Source organism: Rhinolophus sinicus, linkage group LG01 (assembly GCF_036562045.2).
Source record: "Rhinolophus sinicus isolate RSC01 linkage group LG01, ASM3656204v1, whole genome shotgun sequence".
In the NCBI taxonomy this organism is placed as follows: domain Eukaryota; kingdom Metazoa; phylum Chordata; class Mammalia; order Chiroptera; family Rhinolophidae; genus Rhinolophus; species Rhinolophus sinicus.
In genome coordinates this window covers 140,185,451-140,209,404 of record NC_133751.1, presented here as the reverse complement: position 1 = coordinate 140,209,404, position 23,954 = coordinate 140,185,451, and the positions used below count along the sequence as shown (strand labels likewise).

General features: G+C 41.2%; 1 protein-coding gene across 1 annotated transcript; it reads left to right on the top strand.

The window, feature by feature from the left end:
• The first annotated feature begins 4,231 nt into the window (after nt 1-4,231).
• RND3 (Rho family GTPase 3) lies at nt 4,232-23,701 on the top strand. The gene is made up of 5 exons (XM_019737486.2): nt 4,232-4,616; nt 5,071-5,158; nt 16,629-16,738; nt 19,836-19,970; nt 21,650-23,701. Exons 1-5 carry the CDS (start codon nt 4,467-4,469, stop codon nt 21,899-21,901), a joined length of 735 nt encoding a protein of 244 aa, XP_019593045.1. The 5' UTR covers nt 4,232-4,466; the 3' UTR covers nt 21,902-23,701.
• Nucleotides 23,702-23,954: the final 253 nt, after the last annotated feature.

Sequence of the window (23,954 nt, the reverse complement as noted above, 5' to 3'; positions counted from 1 at the left end):
GGATTCAGATTCTAACATAACCCTATCTAAGGCATTCAACTTTTAAATAAATATTACAGATACAGTGTAAGACCTAGACATCTCTTTAGAGGTTTTTCATCAAAATAATTGCAACCTGACCTCTAATTCTCAAAGAGAATGACTATGAGTCATATCCATATTTCTGACATAACGCCTGTGAAGGCATCCTGCATGTTACCTTGTGTTTATGTCATTGATTTGCTCCATTGATGATACCTGTAAGAGATCTGCGCTGGGTCCTCGCGGTGCACCTGCTCCTTCAAACACTTCTGCTGCAGTCTGAAGAGAGGCAGGCAACCGTGAATAAACAATTAGGATGATGCCTTATAGTATTCCACTGTGAGCCGAGATCTCCATAAATACACTGAACCTGAAAAAGGGGTTATCTGGAGTGTGTTTCTAAAGAAAACTGTTCAAAAGTATAGGGCACACGATATTTTAAGCAGACTTATTGTGTGTCTTAAAGGAGGCAGATATTATCATTCTCTTGTAAGGATGAAACTGAGGAAAATAATTCAGTCAGTGTTTGCTCAAGATCAGACAGTGCCTTAGTTTAGCCTGTACTAAACCCACATTTCCAGACTTGTAGTCCGGTGCTCATAGGAAGAATAGAGCTATTTGATCAGTCCTATGCCAATCCCTACATGGTGATTCTCTCTCAATTTGCCCTCTATCCAGGCCAGGGATCAACCCTTTTTGTGTTGGGTGGGATGCAATTTCTATGCGAGTTGGGACTTCTCCCTAATAAGGGTTAACGACAAAGGGAGAATTTTTAAGCTCAAACCTCTTCAGGCATTTGAATGCTGAATACATACAGTTTATTAACCAATCCATGTTGAAATGTCTGCTGTTTTTCTCTCATCTCTTGAATTTAGGAGTAAATTAGAGAAAGGAGAGAGTAACAGGAAGACAAAGGGAGACAAACAGAAAGACTAACAAAAGGAAGAACATTGGGTAATATTGAATCCCCTAGATAGGGCTTCACATCTTCCAAACAAAATGTTTTTCTTAGGAGGAAACCCCTCAGTGCAGTCTAAAATTTTGGTCTATTCTAGGACATTAGGTATAATTTAGATCTTAAAATCTCATTGAAGAAGAGCAATTTCATCAGGTTTCACAGTTAGGGGACAGGTGTAGACCTAGAACTGAAGCCATTCATTCATTCGTTCATTCGTTCATTCATTTATTCAAGTAATCATGTCACTACCCTGCTTCAAGCCCCTCTATGTCTGACTTCCTATTGCCCTTAGAATGAAACTCAAATTCTATGAACATATCTCCCCTGACTGCTTCTCTCTTCTCTCCTATCTATTTTCTCCCTCCTTCAGTGGGCTCCTATCACTCTGGCTTTCCTTCTGTTCCTCAAACCTGCCGATCTCTTTCCCTCCACACATCCTTTTCACGTCCCTTGCCTTCCCCTGGACCTGCTCTTGACTTTTTCTTCTCATCATCGAAGATTCAATCTCTTTAAGAGAGGCATTGCCAGGCCACTGGATCAAATCCCCACCCTGCTATGCTTTATCATGCCGTCTTATTTTTTTCTTCATAGAGCTTAGCACATTCATTTTTATTTGTGCACTTGCTTCCTTATTTATTGTGTATCTCTTGTCTGGAATGTATGAGCTTTGAGAGCAGCAAACAGGTCTGGCTTGTTTACTATTATGTTCACAATTCCTAGAACAGTGTCTGGCATATAGCAGTTGCATAATAAATATGTGTTGAACTAAATGCTAAATTAATTTTTTAAAAAAATATATTGAAAATCCACACACATGGAACACTAGAGATTCAAAAAAGAAAAGGAAAAAATTCTTACCCTAAAGAAATTCAAAGCCTGGTGACGTCAGGCAGTTGATTTTCTACTCTATTACACATCCATTAAATTTCACTCAGCAACTAGCAGATTCCTGGAGATTCAGGTAACCTGATTTCCCAAAATAGTCATCCACCATGATTCCAGATTATTCACTGGGAAAGTAATTATGCCTCTCATTTTGCCTGGGATAGACCCTGTTTACAACTATTGTATTGACATAATCATTTTGCTTTCCAAAGTGTCCCAGCCTATATGATAAGCTATATGGTTATCCTACTCCTTGTCAGCTAAATATTAATAGTTGATAATTATTGCTAGTTAGAGTAGTTTAACCACACAGACTACATCAATTCAGGAATGTGGAAAGTCAAATCTTATCTCTAGAAAGGGGTAACATCCTAAATTAAAAATCTGAGGGAAAAAAGGATGGATCTATTCTCCAGCTCCAATTAGTGAGGCCAGAATTTCCCAAGTTATGTTCAGTAGTTCTGAGAAGTGCAAACAAGAGTTACATGTCACATATAAAATGCGTCAAGGATTCTTTATTGTGCCAGAAACTATTCTGCAAACTTCACTTACATTTCCTCATAATTACTATTATGACTCATTTTACAGATGATGAAATTAAGGCTTAAAGAGGTTAAATAACTCCTCCAAAGTCACACAGCTAAAATCTAGGAAGGTCAGGACCCAAATACACCTCTTTGTGATTTTTGGCCCCAAACTACTATGCTTATTGCTTCTCAGACAAACAAGTAAACAAATAAGTAAATAAATTGATAAACTCTTCCTGTACTTGAGTAGATTTGGGGGATACGGGGTTAAACCATGTTCAATAGGCTACTTCTCTACAAGACTTTTCCTGTCTGTCACATGTCAAAGTGGTTGGTACATCTTCAAGGGGTGAAGTGAGCACAGTGTCTCCATCACTAATTGGGCCATGGCACCCTTTTTTGTGAGGAGGACTAAAGTTCTGCAGAGCAAACTTTGGTTAATGCTACTTCAGGAACCCAAACAGGGCCAGCTATCCCCTTCTCTGGGGATCAGCCCTCCGTGTGTGTAAACAGAGATCTACACACTAAGTTCACGTCGGGGTCTTCCTTTGGGGTACTCCAGTTTTCCTAGCTCTGAAAGGAAGAGACCATCCTTGGACCCCTGAGGCTTCATGGTCATAGCGTCCAATACTTACCTCCATGCTTTTAACCTTTCATTGTGACTTTTCACTCCCCATACTGAACTTTCTGATTTTTCACCTCATCTTCTTTTCATTGACAAGCCTAGAAGTCTCCCCATAGCGGAAACTTTAAGTTGGTTTTAGCCAATGTCCTTACTACAACTTGATAGCTGAAAGCTCCTGACCATTTGGAGCACAGGAGACAAAGATGACAAAAGAAGAACTTTTCATAAGAAAAAGACAGACAACAAATGCATGGGCCAGTTTAGGTCCTCTCTGAGACTTTTGAGGTAGGTGGGTAGGGGGATGGATGTGGAGGAAGAATAGCGAGAGATGGAGGATTGCACCTGCATTTTTCAGCTAAGCATAATTGTGTTTTCTGGGTCCAGCCCAGGGTGCTTCATTCCCAGGGAAGGGGAAGCTGCAAATAAAGGAATTAAAGGGCAGGATCAGAATTCCTCCTACATAGTGTCCTCACTGCAGCACAGGCTGTGGCTAATCTTGTATGTTCCGGATCCCAGTGCAGTAGAGTTGAGTTTCCAATGACTTTTTCCATTCAGTTATGAGCAACCTCCACATTTCTTTCTTCTCTGCTCCCACCTTCCCTACCCATTCCCCAAACCTTTCTGCCTCCTCCTGAGTGACTGAAACTGACAGATTTCAGAAGCCAGCCTATTACTGTGACCCAGGCAAGCCAGTTGCCACATCTGAAATAACCTGGCTTGGCTACGTTCCATGGCCTATATACCTGAGACAAATGATTTTTCAATAAAATACAACCACTTAACCCTTCCCCACCCAAGATTTGCTTCCTATGTTTTGTAACTATGTCTTAACTTGGATAACAAATATTTTGCTTTCATAAATGTTCATGAGGTCCCTTAGACCAGCCCTTATTAAAACGATTTTAACGGAATTCTAAATAGTTAAAATCAATATGCACACAGATTCAGTTTCCCATCTTCTGCTTGGCTTATAGAGTCCCATCCATCAGCAAAGCGTCCTTGAGGTCTTGAAGTTGTCCCAGAGCCTTGGTCTGGAAATAGATCCCGCACAGTCACCCTAGAGGGCGCACTGTTTACATTTTCCGCAAGTAACGAGATAGCGCTCGCTCCCAGGCTCCATAAAAGGGGAGGAGGCGGATCAGTTTCCTTCTCTCATTGAGAAAGAAGAGGATTGGAAGGCCGAGCGTATAAAGCCGCGCAGAGAGCGTGAAACAAAGCAGTCGGATCGGAATTGGACTTGGGAAGCGCGGTGTGGAGTCAGGCATAAAACTTGGTGGAGGAGTGTAACGATCCTACTCCTCCAGCCCTCCTCGTCTGTGCCGCGCTTCAGGGGTTCCCACCAGCCTTGCAATTTATTTTTGTATCTGCTTTTTTATATAGAGAGAAATATATATATTTTTTTCCTCTAAAGAGAAAAATTCCTGTTCCAAGAGAAAATAAGGCAAGATCAATGAAGGAGAGAAGAGCCAGCCAGAAATTATCCAGTAAATCTATCATGGATCCTAACCAGAACGTGAAATGCAAGATAGTCGTGGTGGGAGACAGTCAGTGTGGGAAAACCGCGCTGCTGCACGTCTTCGCCAAAGACTGCTTCCCAGAGGTGAGTGTGGCGGGCGGGAGACGCGGGATCCCCCGTCTCCAGGTGGGTTTCCCGTTTGCTTTTTCCCCTTTTTTTTCTTTTTTAAAGCCGTCTTTCTCACCCCTTACTACTTTGTCCCTAGTTATACTGCCGGGAGAGGGAAAACGGGCTGGAAGCGTTTAGGATTGGGACGTGCTTGCACATTCCACTGTTAGCTTCTGAAACTTGTCGGGTCATGTGTGCAAAACCTGGGGTTGGGCGATTTGAACCCTCCTGTCTTGGAGAGCCGGGTGGGGCGAGTGGGGAGTCAGACAGGAGTTTAGGTAAAGGTCCCCGTATTTAGGGTCTGACCTAGTATGTACCGGGTTTTATTTTTTAAATTGAGTTGGAGGCAGTTTTTCAGAGGGTGTTCTGCCTGGGTCGTGCATTTTCAGATAACGTCTTTGCCCTCTGTCCTTCTGTCCATTTTGTCCAGAATTACGTCCCTACAGTGTTTGAGAATTACACGGCCAGTTTTGAAATCGACACACAAAGAATAGAGTTGAGCCTGTGGGACACTTCAGGTAAGAGAGTCGGCGGACCGCGTGGTGCTTGGGGCTGATTTCCAGCCGCTCCGCGTTGCTCGGTTGGCCTCTGGACCTCATGCCTGGCACGCTCTCAGCACCGGCCCGCGCGCCGCCAGCGTTCAGCGTCCCTCCGTTAACATTGCCTTTTCCTAGGGATTCCCGAGGTCCCTGCTTGGTGATAATTGTCCGGTGGGGGCGGGGTACGACAGTGGGAACGGGGTGAGGGGTGGCAGTGGGGAGTCAAGGGCGCTGTGTGCCCGCAGGGTGACCCCCCGCGGTGGGCACCGCTTGTAGCCGGGTGGCCACGGAGTGGTTGGCCGGCAGGGCTGCGCCAAAGTCTCCGCGAAGCTGCCAAGGTGGCCCTATGTTGGGGTCATGCCCTCGCCGCCTCAGAACCTCTTGGCTCTGGGCGGGCACCCCTCCAGGATCTAACCTGCTGCTTTTCTGGGCGGCGGGGGTGGTGGGAAGTGAAAGGTGGGAGAAGATCCCCGAAGCGACGCAGTTACGTGTGGATCCCGCCCTTGGGAATGGGGGAGTAAAGTGAGCGCAGGCTGCCTCTGTGCTGGTGACGCTTACAGCCAAGAATGCTCGGGCGGCTTGGGCAGCACGCGGCCCGCTGGTCCGCCAGCGCCGCCCCAATGCGGACCTGCAGATCTGAGCTGCCTTCTACCCGCCCCTCGCCCCCACCCACAGTGATCTGCCGTTTCTCCCCGCCCATGCCATTCCCCCGTGAACCCTATTGCATCACCCTCCTCCAGCCTACGAGTCCGCAGGCCGCACTATTTGCCTTTGACCTTCCTGTCCAGTTGAATTATTGGCGTCGTGATGAATTATTTTCTAGGGTCTGGGGTTCAAGGCCGGATTAGCGCCTTCGCACACGCCCACCCATCCACCTGGAGTGTAGTGGTAGGGAGGGTCGGGTACCTCCCCCGTCCCCGCAGGGAGAGAAGACTTACAGCGCGCGGCTATTAGGGGTTCTAGGGATTCAGCCTGGATCTAAGGCGGTGAGGGCAGAGGGCACCACCTGGAATCTCGGTCTGGGATCCAGGCACCCGCCGCTCCCGTCTGCGGCACCGGGGAGCGAAAGAGTGTCCCTTCCAAGAAGGATGTTGCCACTGGAGGAGGTGGAGCACCAGGAAAGCCGGGTGAAGACCTCTGCGCGTATGTCCGGGAGTTTTAGCAGGGAGCTGGGCTGCAGCGGGTGAACTGAGCCAAATCCCAGTGAAACTAGCGCGAGTGCCAACACGCAGGTTTTGCTGGTAGGCGGGGAGGCCCCGATACGGAGCTACGCTCGGCTGGGAGTGGCTTCATTGAGGTGCTTATTTCTGGGCAATACGAGTTCCCCACAACCCTGGTCTTTACCTTCTGGAGCCCAGGAGGGACATAGGTTTTGAGAGCACAAGGAAGGGGCCGGACTGACAGGGTCGCCAGAGGCAGTCCTTGCACAAAGACAAGCGCGAAATCTCCCACGAGCGCCTCTCTTGGTCGGTGCCAGATGCTGTGAGTTCTGCAGTAAGAAACACCGATTATGTTTCTCCCTGGAGAGTCGGGCTCTTCCTGGAGCCTCGCCAAGGGCAGCAGAACCAGAACCTCACCGTGTTTTGTATTGGGGATTGCAGTCCCACAATTATAGGGAAGGTGTTGATAATACTCTGTTGTTTTCTTACTTAAGTATTTCCTATCAGAATTCTTACAGAGCCTACTACTTCATGGGTTCTAATTTCCTGACATATCAGGGTATTTGTTAAACATGGGCAGGACAGCTGGTTTGGTACCAATAATTAACACCAATACTCCCCCTCCCAAGCCCTGCTTAGACCCAGTGCATGATAAGTATTTAGGCGTGGGGTCTGTGAGTCTGATCCAGTCATTGATACAAAGCTGTGTTTAGATCTTAGCTACTGGTTACCACGGATTTCTGTGTGCAAATCCTCTACCTCCCTGAGTCTCATTTCATTATCTGAAGAAAAAAGAAAAAAAAAAAAAGAGGAGAGAGAGCCAGATAAGTGCAGGATCTCTCCCAGCTGTACAATTCTTGGCTGTAGCACACTGGACAAGCCAGTCTTTTTGTTTCCCAGGATGTTGGTTGGCTTCAGCTCTTAGTCCCAGTGGCTCTGGCATCCCATGCTGGGATTTTCACCACCCACAAAGCAAGCCAGGTTCTGAACAGAGCCACTGCTTCCTGGTGGATTTAGGAAGGAGACTCATTTGGGTAGGGGAGGGGCATGGGTGGGCTTATAGGAATGCTGGGTTATACACATACCATCTCCAGAGTCACAGGACCACCAACAGAGATTTTAGATTAGGTGCCCAAAGGGCTAAATTGACTTTTTTTTTTTTACACAGAAAAAGGCACATTGTTTTTCAGAGGCTAGAAAACAAAAATGTGGGCCGTTTACAGTTGTAGGCTATGCTTCATATGTGCAGATGAATATCACTTCAGACATTTTCAAGTATTTAATTCAGACTCTACGGTTTGTAGTCTCTGCATACATAGCAGCATGCCTTGCACACAGTAATCACACAATAAAATCTGTCACATAAACAAATGACTAATCACATCCAGTTTCCAAGGAGATGAGATTCCCTGATATTTATTATACTGAATTACCTGTGCACAAAGAATGGCAACTTTATAAACATTGCCTTTCATCAAATTAAAGATAATCACCTGAAATGAAGTCTGTAGTAAGATAATCACTTGCACTTTTATTTAATGAAACGAAACCTATGCATGTTTAACTAAAATATAAAGGTTTGGAAAAACTGTGATTAAGAAAATATCACCACCACAAAATTATTCAATAATGAAATCTTAGTTTGAAATTAGATTTATACAGATGGAAAAAAAGTCAATAGGGAATTAGAATACCATTATGATTGTGAGGCAAAATGTTAGTTAATTAAACACAGTCACCAAGCATTGCTTAAATTCTAAGAATAGATTGTTTTCACCAAAAGACGGTTTGTCATTCATGAGCAAAATACATGTAGCAAGAACCATTGCATCAGCAGCTAATCATTTGAAGTGTCTTTAACATTTTCCATTGCATCTCAATGGAAAATTTCTGAACAGCATTATTTTTTGATAAATGTGTGACATTTTCTTTACCCACTAAGACATTTGTTTAGTTCAGGTTATGAAAATAATTGCATATACCTGATGCCTCTTGATGCACTTATTTTTTCCAACTGCTAGCACTTTAACTTGAGATAAGATCTAAGCCAAGTCTCTAAACTCCTAAATGTCAATTTGTTTTTTCTTACTAGAACTTCGTAAAAGTTAGAGATCACTATGGGAAAAATCAGGTGTGCCTAACTTCTCTTACATAAGGCGAGAGATAACATTATCTTTGTCCTTTGAATGGCATTCACATTCATTTAGCCTCCCAGCAGAGGGGCTAACATTTAGGAGACAGAAGTGGTTCTTATCTGGCAGCTGTACTTGGAAGGCTTCTCGTAAGGGGTCTCCTTTTCCCTCCAGTAGTCACAGGATACGCACAGATAAAACTGCCAATTCGTGTATAGGAAAGAACAAGTACAAGTAGGATTTGTGGGGCCTCTTTGCACCAAGAGAAAAGATAATTCATTCCCCGCTTTTTGAGGCCCAAAAACTTAACAGTGCCGCCTTCTCCTTCTCCTCCTTCTCTTCCTTCTCTTCCTCCTCCTCCTCCTCCTCCTCCTCCTCCTCCTTCTCCTCCTCCCTCCTCCCTTCTTTTTTTGCTGCACCTGCTATGTGCAGGCCCTGTGTCAGGCCTTAGAGATGCAGTGTTAACTAAAATAGGTCCTGCCCCCTAGGAGTCTTACAGTCCAGGTGGGGCAGGGAGTGGGGAGAAAGAAGCTCCCCCCATTTAGTGTGGCTCACATTCAACCTATGCTGAGCCAATTTAGTCATATTCTCGAACCCGAGTGCCCTGTTCCACCTGGTTGTAGTGTATTTCCATTGTCAGGTATCCCTAGTGCTGAAAGAGCCTCCTTAGACAGGAAACAGCTCACCCCTCCCATCCCCAGTGCACACACCAGTTAAAGCAACCACAGTGCCGCTTGGCCAGTTGACTTCTGATGGCAGCTTAAAGTCATACCAGTGACTTAAGTAAACAAAACCTTTTACCTATGTCACCATGAATGTGTGTGGGTGGGTGGGGGGGTTAAAGATAGTCCTTGGATACAGATCCATAATTTCATGATTTTAATGAGCAATATTCCTTTTTAATGTTAAGGGGAACATTTTTATTAATAGCTGCAAAAAACGCTCTGAATGATTTTCAAATTCAATGAGTTTCTGCAAAACCGTGGGTGACAAATGAGACCAAAATAGTTCTAATACCACGTGCTTCAGAATTTGCCACATTTGCCAAGTGTGGAGGCAATTTGTAGCATGGAGCCAAATGCCTACTAATAATAGAAACTCTGTCATCTAAGGATCACCACATCTTTTCCTAAGTGATTTGATTGCAGTGTAATTCCAGCACGTGGGATGTAGGCAGCACTAATGGTTCATGCCAGCTTTTTAACCAAGGCAAGTTAATGCACATTTTATTTAAGGCATATTATTAGTTTTAAAATATTCAATTCAGCTGCTAAAATTCTGCCACAATAACTGTGCTATTGCCTCATGAACACTCTTTTGAATCTTGTCATGATACAAGCTTCTTTTAGGCCCTACATGCTAAAGTTAGCACTTCCTGTATTAATTTTTAGCACTGTTAACAGAGAATGTTGTATTCTTTAAGTTTTATACTTAAAGGAAAAGGGAGGGAAGAGAAAACATTAATTACTCATGGCCTGACTTTAAGGACAGACTCCTCTACAAACATGAGTCTAACTGTCGTGTTATATTTGTAGCTTATACATTAAGTTTTTAGAATGGTCTTGGTGACAAGCAGTCTATAGACACATTTCTTAACAGGGATGGTAATGTTTCAGATGTGTTGGAGATTAATGTATAAGTAATTCAGAAAAGGAGCTTCAAAAGCCATCACAGATGCCTCATGGTGATTTAACATGTAAATTAACACATCAAGGCAAGACATACAGAAATGATTACAAAACCGGTAAACATTGTTTAGGGCCTTCTCTCTGTGCATGGACTCTCCTAGATGCTGTGGGAACAGGGAGGGGACAGTGCAAAGCTGAGCAAGACCAGCTTCTGCCCTGGATAAGGTCCTAACAGCCTTCTTTGTGGTACTATAGTACTTGTTTATAGGAGGGTGAGTCCCCAGGTTCTAAAGCTGGTCACCTAGCAGCTAGAAGATGCAAAGAATCCTGGAAGGCCACAGGGCCAGCCCAAGCCCCTGACTGACTCACTGCTTATTGAAGCCCACCACAGTTCCTTCCCTGTGTCTAGAAGTTGACTCAGTTCTTAAGTCTTCAACATCCCTCCCACTTGCAAATAGGCTTACTTTTCATGGCTAACAGGGAAACGAGATTTTTAAAGTTGAAGAATATTAATCCCTTGGTAGAGCGAGAACCAGGGCAAGAATTTACAAAGAAACCAAAAAGACACATGGGCGCTTGTGATGTGACTACCAAGGGCAAAATTGCAGAAAACCAGATAGATAATAAGATTGTAATGGTCCCTAAGAGCTTAGAGTTTCAAAACCAGGTTCAACTCTGAGTTTTCACCCTGAAACTCTTTAAGAGGTATGGATTAAGGCAAAACAGATAGCTCTGATATTTGGATGGAGAGTTCCAATAAGCAATACATTAAACTACTATGTTTGGAGATGTGTCCGCCATGCAACAATTTCGATTTAAACTAGGGATCAAATTTCTAAGTCTACACCTGCCTAGATTTTTAAAAAAAATTTAAACCCCATTTGGTGCTGGGTTTTCTCCAATCTAGTTTCTTATTCAGTTGCACATTTCAGTGAGGCATCCAGATTGGTCATTCTGATGCCACCTGAAATAACCAGATGTTTTCTCATTAATCCACCTCTTTTGCATGTAGAGAGGACTCCGAGGACCAATAGGTTCTCCAATTAGATCACGGTACCTGGTGGACTGTGTCAAATGAATTAGTTGTGCCTCAGCCATTTTCTGATACCCTTTAAATGTCTTCTCAGTCGCTATATATTGGCAACTTTACTCAGAGACAGCCCCCTCCCCCACAAAACAAATTCGATTATCATGGAATGTAAGCTGCCTCCGAAGTTTGGCCAGGTGTTGTGCACATTGGTTTTGAAAAATGAGCCTGATGGCGAAGTACGTGGCAAGGCAAATTTACTTGTGCGACTCTTCTCCAAGGAATGAAGTATTATGTGGAACACAAAATCTTTCATCTGTTACACAATGATGTAATTTAAAAGAAAAGTTATGCATATCTACTCTTATTCCTAAAGTCCTATGTTTTATCATGGTTCCACTTTAAGTAGGATATTTGGATAAATATCTCAATAAATTGACTAGGAGTTTAAGTATGACTCAAAGCTTTATCTACAGCCCAAAATAGCAATCTTACTTCTGTCTCTTCGACTTTCCAACTATGCATACCTGCACTGCCTCCCCAAAATTGGAAATAGTGATTCTATTTTTATAGCAACACAGAAATGCTTCCCCCGCAAGTTTTCCTGAAATCTGTTCATAATTCCCATTAATCTGAGTTTATGGAAGCAACAAACAAAATATCCTTCCGGGGAATGTTTGTTGCATACTTGCCGGCATGGCATTTGTAGGACAGACTGAGAAAGAGTTCAGCAGAGTCTTGTTCTGAGCCAGACACATAAGTTCTGCCCGGACTGGATTCACATTGTTGAGATTATTGCTAATTTGAAGCTTTCACTCTGAATAGAGGTGACAGGTGGAAATGCAGTCCTGTCCTAACTGCAGATCATGCTGTTAGGTACAGATGTTCTTGTGGTGGTCCCTAAAAATACCAAAAGTTAACCCATTTTCTCTGCCAAAAATACGTAATATTCCTAATTTTATTGTTCTTGTTAGGAATTTCTTAGGGGGGGAAAGGGACGTTTTCCAATTTAAAATTCAAGTAAAAGAAGTTCTATTTATGTAATATTCAACGAGAAGAGATTTTAGTTCTCCAACTCCTATGGAGCCTCACAGTGTTTGAACAGGTTTTGTAAAAGGTTCTATAAAGCTTCCCTTTTGGGCAGGAATCTTTTTACATGTATATACATTTCATAATGTACATATATGGTATGTTCTATCTTTGTGAAAGGATGACGGAAGCAGGCAGGTATGTGTCTGCGGAATTAGTTTCTGGGTGAGGCACTTTGTGACTCTTCTTGCGCTGGAATTACTGCTCTCACTCAGAATTAATAACCTTGAAGACAAAGATGGGTAGAACCGAAGTTTCAAAGACTCTGAGAACTTTGCTGATATGTGCCAAACTTGAGGAACTCAGGGAACCACAAATGTGCACTTATCCTAACCTACTCTGGAGCAAAGAGCAAAGCCCTTTAATGGTGGGGTGTTTTACAAACGTGGTGTAGTTGTTTTCTTTCCAATATGGAGTTTTCCTGAAGTTTTCCCTTGATGGTCTGATTGGTTAATTAGAAATAGAATTTGGAATAGTGCTGTTTGCTTAAAGTTTCATTCAGTACAATGAGAAGAAATGCTTCATCTGAGATTTCCATAGGTGTGAAGCCTGTTCCATATGCGGAGATAGCGTTTTACTTGCAAAAGCTCAGTACCTAGACTTACTACTGAATTTGGCTGTAGGACATTCTTGGGAACTAGGGTATACACATCAGTATCTACTGCAGTTCAAGTTCAGTACTTCCCTACATAAGAAAAGTTCAGTGCTCTTTCTTGTGTTTAGTTCTACAGTTACCCTGCAAGCTTTTCACATGCATCTTTGAAAACACATGTACACACACACACACACACACACACACACACACAGAAAGAGAGAGAGAGAGAGAGTTAATGTTTTGCTGTTTGGCTTAACAGAATGCTTTAAGATTTTTTCTGGAGGTCTGGAGGGTTATAGGAGTTAAGGGCAGGTATTGTTCCTCAGTTTGGTGTCACTCCTGCCTCCCCACATTGCTTCTCACTTAACCGGCATCCCTGGAATTTCTATTCATTTTTTCCTGGCTGGTGAGTTATCGCTCACATGCCTGTGATTACACGGTGCCCTCTACAGCGTCGCTTTCCTTTGTGCAGTAGCTTGGGCTTTGTAGAAGAGAAGAGGGGGAGAATGCAAAGGGCTTAAACACAGTCAACACTGTTAAATTACACAGGATTTTTTTTCCCTGAAGGATCTGCTTAGCTGATGAATTGTTAGATTTTTTTTCTGGTAGGACAGTTCTTTTATAATTCTATATTAGGTGTGTGTGTGTGTGTGTGTGTGTGTGTGTGTGTGTGTGTGTGTTTACTATGACAAAAATAGAGACAACAGATTTTTTAATCCAAAAGGAGTTTTAACCTTACCCCATCAAAAATAGAATGAATAAGCAGTCTTGTTATTTTTAATGACAAATTACTCTTGTAGTTAGTGGTTAGACAGATTAGGCTTATAGCTAATAAAGGTGGGGACCGGTTTTATTACTACCTCTTGGTACTCCTGTTGATCTAAAAGTGCTGTGCATTAACAAAAGTATAGAGCAGGATCATTCCTAATGAGATCTTGTTAAAGCTCCTAAAAATGTACCTCTTTCCCTCAACAAGCAAGGGGGTTTATTTTCCATGAACCTCTGCATACATGTGTACTTTCATTCAAAATATATTAAACCAAATAAAAACACAAGCAGAAGCAAACCTCCATAAGAATGTGGTGTACGTTGCAAATAGTTTTCATTTTAAGTCCGGCCAGTGTGGAAATTTTGCAGCTATTTGGGTGTACTCACTAAGCACTGAGGCAGATTGCTTGATTCCAGTAAGCAAGGAACACAAAGCCAGATCCCCTTTGTGGCCATAAAAATGCAGGAGGGAGGGAAACCCGGCACACAAAGGGAGGGAGGGGTATTCTCTGCAGCCACGTGGTGACTTAAATGTGGGAACCATTTTCTTGGTCGTCTTAATTTTAATGACTGTATTTTAACACCTTTATCATTTGCCAACTGTCTTTCCTGAATTTTGTATTTGGAAAAGATGGTTTCCATTGTTAGGCAGAGTAGTCATAGATCTGAGATTAGCAGTGAGGGCTGGTGTTTCTAGTCATTGGGCACAAGTCACAAGTCGTTGTGTCCTGAAGGAATAAGGCACCTGGAAATGCTTGTCCTCCCAGGTTCAGGTCTGATTGAGACTGAAAAGGATCCACAGAAAGGTAGTCTTTCTCATGTGAACGATTTCCAAGAAAGGCGGTCTCTGAAGACTGGTTAGGTTTCTGACAGTCCTCATTGTTGGAAAGCTCTGATTTTATGGATTTGGGGTCAGCTCATGTCCTGCTAACTTTGAAGAGCAGAGGAAATTCCCATGTACGTGGATTTCTACTCTGATCTGGAATGTTCTGACTTTGTGTTTGGAAAGAGATTCCCTAATGTTTACAGCAGGATGTGTGTCATAGTTAGACTTTGGACACTGATACAGGAGAGGTTGCAATTGAGAAAGATCTTCACAGAACAAATACAGAAATACTGGTTACATGCACCGTATATAGTGATAAGCCGTGTCATTTCTGATGCCTCTCAATAATGTTTAAATTTGTGAATTATTTGTGAATTATTCTCTTAACCTGAGATTTCTTTAAGTGACTGAAATGGGAGGAGCCGCAGCTTGTCATTTTCAGAGATATCCTCATTCTGATATGCCTTAATGTTTAAAATGACATTAAAAAACAAACAAAACTCCAAACCCTTTAAGCTTTTGGAAGATGTCTTTCAGTTGTCAGTCTGCTTCATCAGGGTCCTGATTCCAGATGTGGGTAGGAAGCTACTACAGCTCATGAAAAATTCTGCCTTAGATTGTTTGTACCTGGTCACACTTTTTTCCTTTCTGATTCCTAGAATATTCCCTTCTTCCTTGCTTGGTAAACACACCTGGTATGAAGTTGTCACTCTCTATCTCTAAAGCAGTTAGTGAAAATGCACAGTGATCCTGGTCCCTAGTGAATGTTAGGGACCCAGAACATACTGGGAATAGAAGATGATGCCCCCTAACTACAGTAACTTCTAGATCTCAAGGAAAGTGTTGTTTTGATAGAAATGTAAAAGATTATTTTAAAAGCTTCTTTAGTCTTTCTCTCCTCCTGACTTTTACTATTGAGGTGTTGATTTATCAAGAGACAACATGTCATGTTTTTCTGCTAGAAATGGAAGGTGATGTCAAAATGAAATTGGGTTTCAAAAAGACTTCGATGGCTTAGGTTTTCTTTCTCTACTCTGGAGTCAAATACATACATATATATATATATATATATATATATATATATATATATATATATATAATCTTTCCCCTAGTAACATTATTTTCATATTATGCCCCTGAAATGTCAGTATACTGAAAATGATTTTAAAAAATAAATAGCATTGGCAAGCTGTATTTAATTTTATAGTCACATCATTTTATAATAATTGGCCTCATGTAATTGCTCATCCTTTGGGATTCCTAAAGGAGAGGAAGAACTTTCCTAAACGAGAGGATTCTGTGGTTAAATTAATTGACCAGTAACTTGAACCTTTAGGGTGTCCTTGATTTAACTCAGGCTGACATCCCTGGATCATGCCTCTTGGTGTCTCTCCCAGAGATGGAACTGTGTAAAAAAGTGACATGATCCAATATGGCATTTATTACATGCTTTGGTTGTAGCAGGAAGAGAGTCTATATAAAGTTTGGGGGTAAGTTTAAGGAAGGAAGCTCAAAGGTCAATGTAACTTTGTAACTTGTAACTTTGAGATAGAGTGGCACAGATGTGGTTTACTGTGTTTCTCTTTGTACAGCTGACCCCACCCTTTTCCTCCCTCCCCCACTCACCTTCATCCTACTGTCAGAGCAATCCCAAGTTTTGGTCTCTTTCCAAACAAGTAGCTCCATTTATGGTGCATATTGCACCACTCAACTTTTAATAGCAGCAACACTACCATAACCATAGTTCATACTTACTGATCCCTTACCAAATGCCAGGCCCCGCCTGGGTTTGTTTAATTCCAGGGAGATAATGTTGTCATCTTCATTTATGAATGAAGAATCAGTGTGGTCTTAAAGCTACCCTGCCCCCTCCTTTAGTGGTGGAGGTAGATTAGCCCTCCAGCCCATCTGGCTCCAGAAGCTTCTGTACTTCACCCAAGGTGCCTTGGGCTTTACTCATTGAACTGTGCAGACTTCAACTGGAGTCTGGCTCCTCCCCTTGAATTCATGTCAGACACCAGGGAGGCTTCTTTCCTCTTCCAGTAGAAATGAATGTGTTACCACTGGGCTTTTGTTTGTTTGCATTCATTCCCAAGAATTAGGGGAGGTGGGAGTGGGGCCTGCCATGTGACATTCAAGGGATTTAACTGAAAAGGGCAGTTAATGGACGACAGACAAAAGGGGATTTTCATCTGAAAACTTGTATATCTTTGTGTCTTCTCAGGTTCTCCTTATTATGACAACGTCCGGCCCCTGTCTTACCCAGATTCAGACGCCGTGCTGATTTGCTTTGACATCAGTAGGCCAGAGACTCTGGACAGTGTCCTAAAAAAGGCAAGTGCTGGGGGATGATGACACAGTTCAGTACTGGCTCGTGTATGAAGCAGAAACATGGTTGCCTGGGGAGCTCAATCACTCGAGTTAATGCGCTGCTTTGTATTTTGTTGTTAGCACACTGCAAAGGGCATTCACACAGTAACGGGGTTTCCACACATGTGTGCCACCAGTTTTGATGATGAAATTTTATTTCATTTTAAGAAACAGATACTCTATTAAAAGCCTCTGTGTTTATCCTTTGGCTGGAAATGGGGCAGCTAAAAATAATTATATCTGATTACTGACAAGTATGTCTCTCTTCCTTCATTTACCCTATAAATTGTGCCTTAGTTTACAGGTTTACATCTGACCTCAACTCAGATAGTGAAATGAATGCAGTAATACCGTGTTTCCCCCAAAATAAGACCTAACCAGAAAATAAACCCTAGCATGATTTTTCAGGATGACATCCGCTGAACATAAGCCCTCATGCGTCTTTTGGAGCAAAAGTTAATTAAGACCCAGTCTTATTTTCGGGGAAACACGGTATCTATTTTAATAAAGAAGCTGTGTTTCAGTCGTGATGTTATTTATTAGAAACCAAAATAGAACTAACATCGAGGAATGAGGGGTATGTTTCAGATATTAGACAAGGGTGTGTTTCAGATTTGTGATCAGGTAGATGTCAGATACTGATACTGATAAAAACAATAGTTACAATCGTGTTCTAGATGATAACGTGTACTACCTGGTTTCTGGAGGCAAAGGCAAGTGAGGTTGTGCAGGTAGAGAAAGGCCGTGAGGAGGCTCTGGATGGAACCAGGGGAGGTGGTCAAGAGGAGGGGAGCCTGTTGCAGGTGGGTCCCGGGTCATGAGGAGGCCAGTGCTTCCACAAGGAAGGAAGAGCTTTCCTTGGCCTCCACCAGCCTAGGACTCCACCTCTGGTAGTACAGAAAGCATATACTTGTCATGAATCAGCATGTATTAGCCACTAGCTGTTTTCTCAGTCTTGGCCTGGAGTGCTGTGGGGGTTTCAGAATCAGACCCTCCTGTAGAGCACTAAGGCTTAGACAGAGGATATAGTTAAATGCAAGGCAGTTTCTTTATATTTTGTTTTTATTAGTTTATGTTTCCCTATCGTGTTTGACTGCTTGTATTTTGTGTCATAAAATTAGGGTTTGAAGGGGGTGAATCGTCACCCGTTTCTTTACTAAACATGACACGCTCAGTTCAATGAAATAGGAATTTCTTACAAGATCAAAGGCTCTTTTTGTTTTCGCTTTTTAACTCAATTTTGAGTAATGTGTATCTAACGCAAGTGATGCTCATGTTTGTCAGATTCAGGTGGGAATACACCTTTTCTGTCTTCCCTGCTTGTAAAGAATTGCTGACATGCAGAGGGAGGCCAGAGTCATTACACAGCTGAAGAACAACATAACATGTCTAGTGCTTGTCTGTAGATAAAAGAGTTAGCTTATTTACTGGAGTTTTTACTTGATGTAGCATCAGTTTATGCATAATTTATGATGAAAAGCCTTGCTCCTGTTTTAAAATTTTGCTTTCGTCTTCTAAGACCAAAATGAATAGTGACTCTGGCCTTAAAGATATAATGAGTGTGTTTTACATTCATGTGAAGTTTAAGGTGTGTGATAACCCCTACCATGGTTTGTCTTGATTAATTGAATCCTTTAAGCCTTGAATATCAAAGGGGTTAGAGTGGCTTAAAGTAGCATAGATCATTTTTTTTTTTCCAATTCACCTTCCAGTTCTTACTCCAGTGCCCTCTAGCACATGGTGCATGCTCCTAAATAATTGTGGGAGGAAGAGTAGGAACAGGGGGGCAAGGGAAGCAGGAAGTTGGTGGATAAATTAGGCTCTTATGGAAAGTATATCACTCCCTTTAATCCTCTGGTGTACTTCGGACTAGAGTTCATGGCCCACAATACACATCTAGATCTGGAAATGTCTCCTCTTGTTGTTGTTTTTTTAAGTTATTCCTGTAAAATGTCCCTCTTATCTAGTATTATATATACATGATTTCATCACCCCCACTCTTCTGTGAATTCTTTCTGGAAGGCACAGTTATGTCTTAATCGTCTTTGTGACCACCACAGTATTTAGTACAGCGCTTAATACATATTTGTGCATGTGGGAAGGGAGAGTCACGCATGGATTCCTGGTCTCAGCCCCTCTGATCCCTCCTCCTCGACAGCCAGCGCTCTCCTGTGAACACTCTGCACTCCCAGCTCCCATCCTGATGGTCATCTCAAGCTTGAGGAAGTAAAACCACAAAAAGTCGTCTGTTTGCTCTTTAAGGGAACAGTTGGAATTCCCTGCCAGACATTTTGAAGGTTCTAACAATCCTTGTTAGAATCACAAAGCAAGTAGCCAGATTGAACTCAATTGAAATATTTAACAACTTTTGTAACTTAAAACTAACTCAAGATGCCTTCCTAATAACCCAAGAGATGAGACTTTGCAATGTAGTCTTTGCTGATTCAGTCACTCGAATGGAAGCTCCTTTAAGATAGGACGTTATTTATTAACTCTATCTCTAGTCCCTGCCATTTCAATAGATATCTCCTATGGAAGCTGCTCCATCTTTCTATATGGGATCTGTGAATGCATACCTACCTGTGCTTCTGTTGCCTCTGCCCTATTCTCAGCCTTCTGTGCTGGGAAGTGTCAGCTCAAAATATCTGAGGATGTATTCACTTGTTAGAATACATAATTATTCTTAAGGCACTTTTATCTTTCAGAGATACCCCAATAATTAAGAAATTATTGAAGCTACCTTCTGACAACACCCAATGAGTCTTTTGCAGTAGGGACAAATACTTAGTCACGGAAAGAGAGAATACGTAATAATATGTGTGTGTGTGTGTGTGTGTGTGTATATATATATATATATACTCCCTCATGGGCTCACTTTAAAAAGTAGTAAAACTTAATATCTACCTAGAAGATAATTGCAAGTTTGCTTCTTCATCTGAAGTGACAGTTTCTTTTAAATGTCTTATATGAGTCCCATTTACAATGTCTGCCAGTGGAGGAATTGTTTTCCATTATATGGATGTCAGCAACTTTGTTAATTTTTCATCTTTTTCCCCCATAGTGGAAAGGTGAAATCCAGGAGTTTTGTCCCAACACCAAAATGCTCATGGTTGGCTGCAAATCGGATCTTCGGACAGATGTTAGTACATTAGTAGAGCTGTCAAATCACAGACAGACACCAGTGTCTTATGACCAGGTATGTATGTTGTCAGCCTGCCAGTGTGGATTTTAAAAAGAGTGACAGAAATGGAACATCACTTGTAGTAAATCAAATAAAAAGTAGCCACTTTTCTGAAGGCTCAACCAGTGGTCAACTCCACGTGCCAAGACCCATTACTAAGATGCAGAATGAGCATTGTGTGTCCAGGTTGTGACCTCTGTAAACACTGATAAAAACTCGTGGTTTGGGGCCTGTGCCTTCACAACAAGCATCTAACTAAGCTCCTTCATGGAAGTCCATAGCTTGGATTAATATCAAGATTGCAATGTGAATACCAGAGTGGTCTAGGCAAAGTTTTGGCTGAAATTATAGTGATGCTTTGATGCTGGACTCTCTGAAAAAGCTTTCCAGTATTTTTAAAGTGGTTTTACTGTATAAGGATTCATATGTGTATATGCATAAGTAGGACAAGTTTGGAAAAAATCTTAAAATATGAACACTCTCTGATTTAGTAATCATATTATACTTGATTATAGAGGATATAAACAGTGAATGATATGCTACCTTGTATATCTCTGTAACTCCCATTGGAATTAAAGAGAATGTGGTCAAAATCAGTAATACTCTTTAAGAGAGAGTTTGTTTTACTTTACACTCAGAAGCACAATAAAATACTAAAACAAAACAACAACAAAAAAGTCATTGCCACTAAAATAGAACACTCCATAAAACTGTCTTTTACAGAATCATCATTTCTTCAGGCATTTCCCCAAAGTATTTAGAAAGGACAAGAATTGGTTTCAGAAAGTTATTCTCTTGAAACCTACAACAAGATTCTATAAAGAGTTCATGTTGAAGGCGTTAGAATTTTTTTTAGTATTCATTATTTTAAATACTACAGTCTTCTTTGTCCTACATTTCTAATTGACAAAAGTTATTATTTCATAAGCTGTCTTGATGCACATGTTCTTATATACACTGAGTTCTATGGCCCACATTTAGAAATCCCATATTTTGTGTTTACTAAAGTTACTGATGTCATAACAGTATTATTCCTTTCCTTAGTTTAATTTGGAAACTTAATTGCATACATTTCAAAATTGATTGTGTATTCCATCCTTTTCCCTTGCTTTTTGTGTAGCCTGTTGGCTAGTCTTGAGTGCTACTATATACATACACTCAAGAAAATTTCCATGAGGTACTGGAGTTAGGGGCCAAATTACACTTGCCAGAATCATGTGCAAAATGCAGCATTTACATTCGTGATCTTCAGCTGACTTTTTTCCAATAGTAAGATTCTCTGAGTAATTCTGTACTTTACTGTGACCTGGAAGACCTAGGTGTCTAAGTTATTCTTGGTTACAGTTGATAGTGAAGGTGAATCATCTCGCACTATTTAATGATTGGGGGTCCTCACTTATTGATGACCCAATGATGCTAGATCAGCCTTTATCACCCCTGGGATGTCAAGTGTTATCTACTGAGTGATGATAATAGAGCATCTTCGGGTTGGGTCTTGATTGCAAATATTTATGAAGTAATAAATAAGGCAGTTCAAATTTAAAAACTGGTATTCTTTGCAGCAGCACTTGGAAAATTCCGTTAACTTATTAGAAATGTTTTGCGATGCATTATTATTTTGTGGTATTAGAAGGCACTTTATAACTTTCCCCAAAGACTTACTGCTGATTCCACTCCCTTCTTTTACTTCGCAGGGGGCAAACATGGCCAAACAGATAGGAGCAGCCACCTATATTGAATGTTCAGCATTACAGTCAGAAAATAGCGTCAGAGACATTTTTCACGTCGCCACCTTGGCATGCGTAAACAAGACAAATAAAAACGTTAAGCGGAACAAGTCACAGAGGGCCACAAAGCGGATTTCACACATGCCCAGCAGACCAGAACTCTCAGCAGTTGCTACGGACTTAAGAAAGGACAAAGCTAAGAGTTGTACTGTGATGTGAATCTCCTGTTACCTTTAATGAGGACAAGGAAATCTAGTGTAAAAAAAAAAAAAAACCACCAACAGCAAAACAAACAAAAAGGTGAAGTCTGAATGAAGTGCACAGCCCAAGTCACATATTCTGGAGGCTTAGGAGGCATTTGAAAGGATGCTCATCTTTTTGGAATCCTGTCCTTAGGTTCGGTATGTAGAAAAATGGTGAGAAGTGAATACATGGAAGAGTTCTGAAGTGTGACTTAAAAAATATGCCAAAAAAAGAGAGATTCAAATGGGCTAAAGGTAGATGAGGAGACAGGCGAGTACTTCCAAGAAGGAAAATCCCACTCTGAATGGTGCTTGCGTTATTTTCTTTGTTGTAATCTAATCATGAATCTCTCCTTTGATTTGATTTTTAAATGTTTTAATCTCCTTTACAAAAAGTATATATTAATATACCGTCCTCATTGGGGAACTGGCACTGTGACCTTAGCGTTTAGTTTTCTAGAGGATGTGATCTAATTTCCTACTAGCTCATCATTAAAATGGAAATTGTATCAGGACCCATGGGATATCCAGAGGAAAAGTTTGTGAGGCTTTGAAATCTTGCCTTCCTGAAGATAGCTGAGCGAGATGGTTCTAAAGAAAGGCTTTTGCAGTCTTGCAAGATATGCAGATGGGCACCACAAAGATTGAATAGATCAAATAGAAAAAAAGTGTCGATTTTTATTCAGTCTGATGGTTCTGTTCATCATTGTGATTGTCATTAAAAAGTGGTAAATTGCTCAATGTAATATTTTTGTGCGCTGTTTAGAAAAGAAGTTGTGATTTATTGTTTTTTATTTTTTTATTTTTTGCCATCGTTGATGAAAATGCAAAGTCAAATAAAAGGTGTCTTGGTTTGATGTCATAGAGTGATCCAAGGGGAAAAACGAGTAGGTACTATTTTCACCTGAAGAGATAATGAATGAAGGAATAGTAGCAGAAAGCACATTTTGAGTAAAGCTGTCTGGAATTAAGTACAAAGCAAAAGGCCTGTTATTTGGGGGATGAAACTCCGAAGTTGGCAGCATCTTATCTGTTGTTGGTTTATTTCACTTTCTTTAAAATGAACAGGATACGAGAAGGACTCTCTTATCCAAGCTTTAGAGAATCCTTAGAGGAAAATTATGTAATGTTCGTTCTGACACTATGCTAGCCATTTCTAGAGAGTGATTGCTAAACCTCACTTAACCAGATTCTGCCAAGGCCCATGTTCAATACTTGATTGCTGTTGTTGCATAAAATAATCAGCATTTAAAATAGTTTACAGATGTTTTTTGACCAGTTCCTTTTAGAGCTTCTTTCCGAGAAGAAACCAGATCTGACCTGTTTTATTGTTGGCGCTTGTTGAAAACGAGCTTTCTTTCCAATGATAAAGCTTCATTTTTGAAGTGTTGAAGCTGTGCTCCCATTACATTGTGGCAGGAGAGGAGATTAACGTAATTACAACACTTAGTTCTATGTCTTACAAGCACTTTGTTTTGTCTCTGCAAGAAAATACCATTCCAGTCATTTCCCACGAAATACAGATGTTTTACCAACATAATATGCTTTGACTGATGCAGCATTATGCTTTGGGCAGTATTACAAAATAGCTGGCAAGTGCTTTCTGTATTTAAATATTGTAAAAAGAAAATAAGTTATAACTGTTATAAAGCAGAACTTTCGTTGCATTTTTTAAAATGTTGAAGTCAATTTGTATGTTTGTTTGGTCAATGTTTCCACAGTATTTATTAAAACATACTTTTTTTTTTCTTCAAATAAAAAAGTAACCATGTCTTTATCTAAATGTGATCTGCCTTCTGTTATCTACTTCCTGATTTAGCTGTTTAGTTTTGTTCTTTGACAGAGATGAGTACAGAATCTGGCCTAACATTTCCTGACCTAGTGGGCTTTGGAATTTTTTGATTCTTGGCAGTAGTAGTAGTTTCTTGGGAAAAGATAAATCTGCGTACATAAAGGGTATTCATGATGATTTCAAATCACAGGAAGAAAATGGAGCCATAATTAGACTAAGTGATTTGAACGTAGATAAA

Coding starts and splice junctions, on each gene's coding strand:
- RND3 (XM_019737486.2), top strand. CDS start 4,467: ATGAAGGAGAGAAGAGCCAGCCAGAAATTATCCAGTAAATCTATCATG. Junction 5,159..16,628: donor GAGCCTGTGGGACACTTCAG/GTAAGAGAGTCG, acceptor GTGTCTTCTCAG/GTTCTCCTTATTATGACAAC. Junction 16,739..19,835: donor TGGACAGTGTCCTAAAAAAG/GCAAGTGCTGGG, acceptor TTTCCCCCATAG/TGGAAAGGTGAAATCCAGGA.